At 40.9% G+C, this 6,000-nt stretch overlaps 1 protein-coding gene across 3 annotated transcripts in view; it reads right to left on the bottom strand.

The window, feature by feature from the left end:
* Positions 1–308: 308 nt before the first annotated feature.
* LOC126543600 (endoplasmic reticulum membrane-associated RNA degradation protein-like) overlaps positions 309–6,000 on the bottom strand; it is a 32,999-nt gene continuing 27,307 nt past the window's right edge. For all 3 annotated transcript variants that reach the window (XM_055077770.2, XM_055077769.2, XM_055077768.2), the window contains exons 14-16: positions 4,592–4,822; positions 4,130–4,243; positions 309–527 (exon numbers count right to left, since the gene is read on the bottom strand). In XM_055077770.2, coding sequence (XP_054933745.1) covers positions 353–527; positions 4,130–4,243; positions 4,592–4,822 — 520 coding nt within the window. In that variant the 3' untranslated portion in view covers positions 309–352. The remainder of the gene's footprint in view (positions 528–4,129; positions 4,244–4,591; positions 4,823–6,000) is intronic.

Below are 6,000 nucleotides of genomic sequence, written 5' to 3'. Positions count from 1 at the left end.
CACAACTTGGCCCGAAAGAGGTTAGGCAGGGAAAGACATACAAAACATACTGTAAATTGGAAGAAGTTTCCAAAGAATGCTAAGCACATTAAAAGAATATTGCATTTGCAGAGACTATCAAACCATGGCTGGGATCGTGATTTATAATCATGAGCGGCGATTTTGTTGTGCAGGACATCAGCATGTCATACTAAACTGGCTATCAGATATCTCGTAAGAAAATAAGTAAACTTGTGCACAGATTTCAGCCAGATGCAGTTGGCCATTTGATGCTCATTCAGGTCTTCCACATGTAAAAATTTGCAGAATTCATGTGAAACACGTTCACAGCTTTATTGTACTGACAGATGTGTCATAAAACATGCCCACTCAGTGATGAGTAGAGAGTTGTCGAGTCATTGTTCAGATGTTGCAGAAGCAATGCTACGCAATCCCTGGAGAGTTTGCATGATTCGTCCCACCGATTTTGGGAGGGAGACGTCTGAGAGTGCAAGTTCTCGACAAACTTCACCAGTGCTTTCAATAACCTGAAAAAAAAAGGCCATTATAATATCACTGACGTGACTCACAGTAGGGCTGCGCAAAGATTTGAAATTTTGAATAGGAATAGAATAGTGGCTACTAATACTTGATTCGTATTCAATTCAAGTATCGAAGGGCTTTTAGAAACAGTTATGGTGGCCTTGAGGGAGACAAAACGATGGGTGCGAGGACTGTTTCGGAATGACTCTGCTGAAGGTCAGGTGCTGTTGTTGCACAGAGGCACCAGTCTTTGAGAGAGCACACAGGGTTGACTTCTCAATCACTTTCAGTCATTAAGTAAGCGTGGCTTGCTTTTAGGTGGTTTACATATGAATTTGTTTCAATTTATTATTCAGCCTGTCTCACCCTGTATGCATCCCTTTAACACAATGTGCAGTGGCATTCTATCAAATTTCCCTCCTTCAGTGAACTCAACACTGTACAGGCATTTAGTAACATGCTGTTCCCTTGTTTCATTACTGACATTGCCATGGTGCCTCTGATAATTCAAAGCATTTGTTCATTTAGAAGCTCCTGAGTTACAGTTACACAGACGTCTAATCGTGCATGTTATTTAGGTGTATGTGCCAATGTAAATAAGTCTAATTTCTTTCTTTTCTTTTTTACAAAGCAGACTCTCTGCGCATGTTATACTTTACATTTCTTTAGAAATGAGAAAATATTCAACACTCGAGGGTTGTTTTCAAAGTATACTCGTATTCAATTTGAAAGTTTTGCTGTTCAAGTACCCCTGCTCATGAGTAGGAGCGAGCAAATATTAAACATATGAATACAAATCGTATACTAGTTCTTGTCTTTCAATTCACATTCGATTCTTGAACTTGATACTATAAGCTTTTCAAAATTAGGGTTTAGCTGTACATACAAAATACGAATGACTACTGAATACTGAAGGCAACAGAGAGATGGCACTTTACAAGGTCATTTAATACATTCACTTTAACTAAAACTCAGCATGAAATACTTGATCGTTCCTGCAATGACTGCTCTGAATTACTAAGTTGCAGGAGGGGTAGTAGTTGTACAGAGGTACCAGTTCCTGAGCTAATGCATGGATCAGTGCATCAATATTGAGCGATATCTTGATGTTGTCTTATCAAGGATGCTTCTTTTTGTCTGCAGATATACTGCTTCAGCTCACGCAAAGCATTGCTCTGTTACCGTAGTGGCTATCACCGTGTTTGTGCCATTAAATTGATGCATTTTTTTTCATTTTTCTCTGACACAGGCACATATATTTGGGGTTTAGTCACATTTTAATAAAATGTAAGACAACAGATAGCTGAGCTAGTTGGTAAAGATTCATAATGCAAAAAACGGGTAAGGTGCGCAGACACGGACACAAGAGTTGTCCACTTCTCTTCTTTTGCGTCCATGTCTGCACGCCTTACCCTTCTTAATGAAATGTTTGTATTTCATTTGATCAGAAAATTTGCCTATTTGAACAACCCTACTCATTAGTCAACATGCAATGTAATACACTACCTGACAGGTTATCATAGTAGTGTAAAATATCTGTATGTGGGGGAAGAAAAAAAAAAAGACTCTTGGCACTTCTATGTGACATTCTCGCTAGAAAGAATCGTGCACTGCACTCCTTTGCCAACATTCCGTTTCCACGTCACGTGATCATGTGCTGGTCACTTGACCTACTTGCATGCAGTGCTGGTTACACGATCCTTTCTCCACTGCTACTATCGTTGTTATAACTTAATGAGCTTAATTAGATTGTTCCAGTTTCATAAGTCGATTTTCAATGAACACATCGGTCAATAAGATTCAACTACATCTGCGTGAAGCATTAGCTTAACATTGTTCCTCTATATACAGCGGCAATTCTCAAATGATTCTTCTTCCTTCCTGAGATGTGCTAGCCATCCCTGCAGCTGTTTATTAACTTATTGTGCCTCCTCCAAACAACGCACAAGTGGAATTGCTCCCATAATACTGTGAAATGTGTCCTGCAGTCCTGCAATGTTTTGTCTTGATCCAAATTACAGAGCTCTTGCACCGAGCACAGATGCATCCTGTGCACACACTTCTTGCAAATGCTTTTTGTTGTCCCTTTAATAACTGATTCTAGTATTCCTAGCTGAGAAGGTTGTTAGAAATAGGCATCTTTTATTATAGAACAGTCAAAACTCATTATGATGGTTGCATCCTCCATGAAAATACCTTCCTTATTTGTATCCGATAGTCATTGTAGATGTGAATTTGCTACACACCTACATCAGCAAGAAGAATTTGGCTTTTGTTGATATATCCGATAATTCCTTAAATCAGTTTTTATTATTCAAGGTTCCACTATACTACTGGAATGCCGTGGATATGAAGATATGCGCTAAATGTCTCTCTTACTACTAAGAAAGGAGCAGCCTCTACAACATAGCATGTAGAAAGCTAACCTCTATAATTAATAGAGTACAATAGCTTTCTTACTTCTGTCTTGGATAAAAATATGCAGCATATTTCCACACCCTTTGGATCATGGTGCAAACTAGTTCAGAGAGAGGGGGACGCAGCCTAACCTACCAGCATCGCTCCCTTTACATTGCATCGACATTTTTGCCAGCTTGTGTTATCTGTACAGCAACTAACTGCAAAGTTTTCAAGCATCTTGAACAGAGCCACAAGAAACTTGCAGCTATTGTTCAGCTTGCTACACTTACTAAGGTGCAAACGACTCTTCAAAATGATCCCTCTTTTGTAGTAATCCATGAGTGGGTTCTACAAGAAACCAGATGCCGTGAAGAAATGATGTAACCCCTTAGCAAGCTTTTGCACACCTAAGCTTGTGCTAAACATGGGCACTTTATGACACTCACACCCTTCTCAAGAAAAGCTAATTCAGTCATTAGGTGTTGCCATGTTCAATACTAAAATGTGGCAGGCATGTGTTCATTGTACTGACAGAAGGTGCAAGGACTAGCCATGTGAGGTTCCTGCTCCTGACTATGCAGTCTGTAAAGCAGCTACCTGGCACGCCATGAAATATTCTAGAGAGCCTTTTGAAGTGACCAGAGGTACTTGTACCTGGTCACCGGGTCAACCTGCAACAAAACTTCAGTTTGGGTAAATTGGTAATAAATGAATATTACGGAAACAATCTTGACAAAGATGCAGGGCTGGTAATTGCCTAAGCATATGACCTGGTGGATAGTGGATAAAATGCAATTCTCAACATGTCCAAAATTTTTCAGTGCACCGTGGACAGTGCCTAATCTTTGAGGTCATGCGAGGAGCCATGCGTCTGAGTCACGTGTCACTATTGGCAAGTGGCAATAGTGTAGTTTTTTTTTTCTTTCCAGTTTCATTATTAGAGCCTACTTTTGTGACCTTTTTGTGACGCAACTACCCGGCACAAAGGCAGTGCTTTACGTGCACTATCTGAAACTCGGCTTCTTACACAGCCCAAAATTTCGTTGCATTTGGCCTTTACACATGGCGACTGATCAGCATAGATGACAGTACAAAAGATATACAAACAGGATAGATACATTGTTTGTATATCTCTTGTCCCATAACCAGCACTGTTCTTCCTGTTGAACACAAACCCACTAGCGAAGCTTGCAACACTCTAGCCTACCTTAGAAACTTGTCAAATTGCAACTCGTCGAGCAACTCAGTGTCGTTGACTCGTCTAATGCAGCAGAAGATTATCCAGAGAGTTAACGAAATCCCATCGTACAGCACAGGCACACTGGAAATAAAAATACCATGTTAATAAGCATATTCATACAGCTTCTGACTATCCCACAAACAACCTATTAGTCATAATGACCGCATTTCAACTATGATACAAATTTAAAGCCCTACCCATTGGTATGGTGGATTTTTTAGCTGGTAGGCTGGCAGTGCTCTGGCATAACAGTCATTAATAATGGCACTACACTGATACAATGAATAACGAGGCTCACTAGCCCAGAAAAACAAAAAGAAAGGCTATAAATGCAGGCAGAAATAAAAAAACTTGGAGGGCAACATCTTTACAGTGGACATAAATAGGTTGATAACGACACTGGTGACGACAGCAACCTCTTCACTGCACCTTTCCAGGAGCCTCTTGAAGTTCTCTCGCCGGCGTGATCGCAACCCTCGCAAGTTCCAGTTCTCCGCCCTCGAAGTCAGTGTGTCATTCAGCTGGTCCAGGGTGATGCAGGCCTCGTCACACATCCGTCTCAACAATGTCACAACCATAAGCTCTTTCCTAGGCCTGAACACAGTTGCAGGAGCGCTGTCCGCCACGGACGTTGTCAGGAGCTCCAGATCTGCAAGGAGACTAAGACAAAGCGCTCCCCGTATTGCCAGTGTTGACAGAAACAACAAACACAATAATCCAGGCTGCCTTCAAACTACAGTGCAATGCACACAAAACCACTCATGATACTACAGATAACAACACGTTGCTAGTAGTTACCAGGTGCACTAGCATTATCAACTTCTGTTCTGGCTCTATGCAACATACAGGTGTATAGTGTTGAACTGACAATAGCAATCCAGCATATAGCAATCTATCATGTAATGGACCAGCATTGAGTAACACGAACACGTGAAATTCAGTTAGACAACGGCAATCATGGATTAACAGGACAGTGATATAACAACTACTTTTTGAGGAATTAACATGTTGATTATGTTGACCCAATCACTTCATGCACATAAGATAACAATAAAATCCTGGAACGCACCAACTCAAATGCTCTCAGGATCTCAGGAGTGGTCAATGCAACTTCCACCAAGTGCAACATGAATAAGAATACTATAAGCATATTCCTTCCAGAATCGCACAACCTTTAAGTATGAGGCAAGGAAGAGGGGAGGGAGGGGGCAGCCTAGCATTCAAGCACGCCCAATTTAGTGATTTACTTGCCATAAAAGAAGTGACAATGTTCAGAAGTACTGGGCACTTAAGTTGGCATCAGTATGCTATGTAACTGGAGCAGTATTTTATAATAATCTATTTAATTTTCTATTCTTTTTAAGCCTTCAACAGTGTCTCAAACACCACTGCACCATTGTTATTGCTGGGATCAGCCACTTGGCATGAAACAAAAGAAGAATGGAAAATGAAATGAAATACAGGTCCTGTCCTCTATTAACACATTTCTACATTGTGCAGTCAGCTCAACATGCCCCTTATGGCTGCACTTGCCGACAAAAAATGAACCCAAGAGAAGCTAACTTAGGTGAACGTCAATTTGCAGAATCCTTAAAAAAACTGGTAGTTTAGCCTGAAGGCCATGAAATGAAAGTCATAGTAAGGCTTGGTGTTGTGCTGAAGCCGTCTCAGAATGTTGGTGCAATAAGGAACACCCCAGTGACGTTGCAGATGTTGCAATGCTGGAGACGGAAGGATGGTGCATGAAATTAGACCTAAGCAAAACCATCGGCATCTGTCACCGCCTCAAGAAAGGATTAGACAGATTTAGCTTGACGTTAACTGTCAGTTCCGCTCAG

Source organism: Dermacentor andersoni, chromosome 10 (genome assembly GCF_023375885.2).
Source record: "Dermacentor andersoni chromosome 10, qqDerAnde1_hic_scaffold, whole genome shotgun sequence".
Taxonomy (NCBI): Eukaryota; Metazoa; Arthropoda; class Arachnida; order Ixodida; family Ixodidae; genus Dermacentor; species Dermacentor andersoni.
This window is presented reverse-complemented; position numbering and strand designations above follow the sequence as displayed.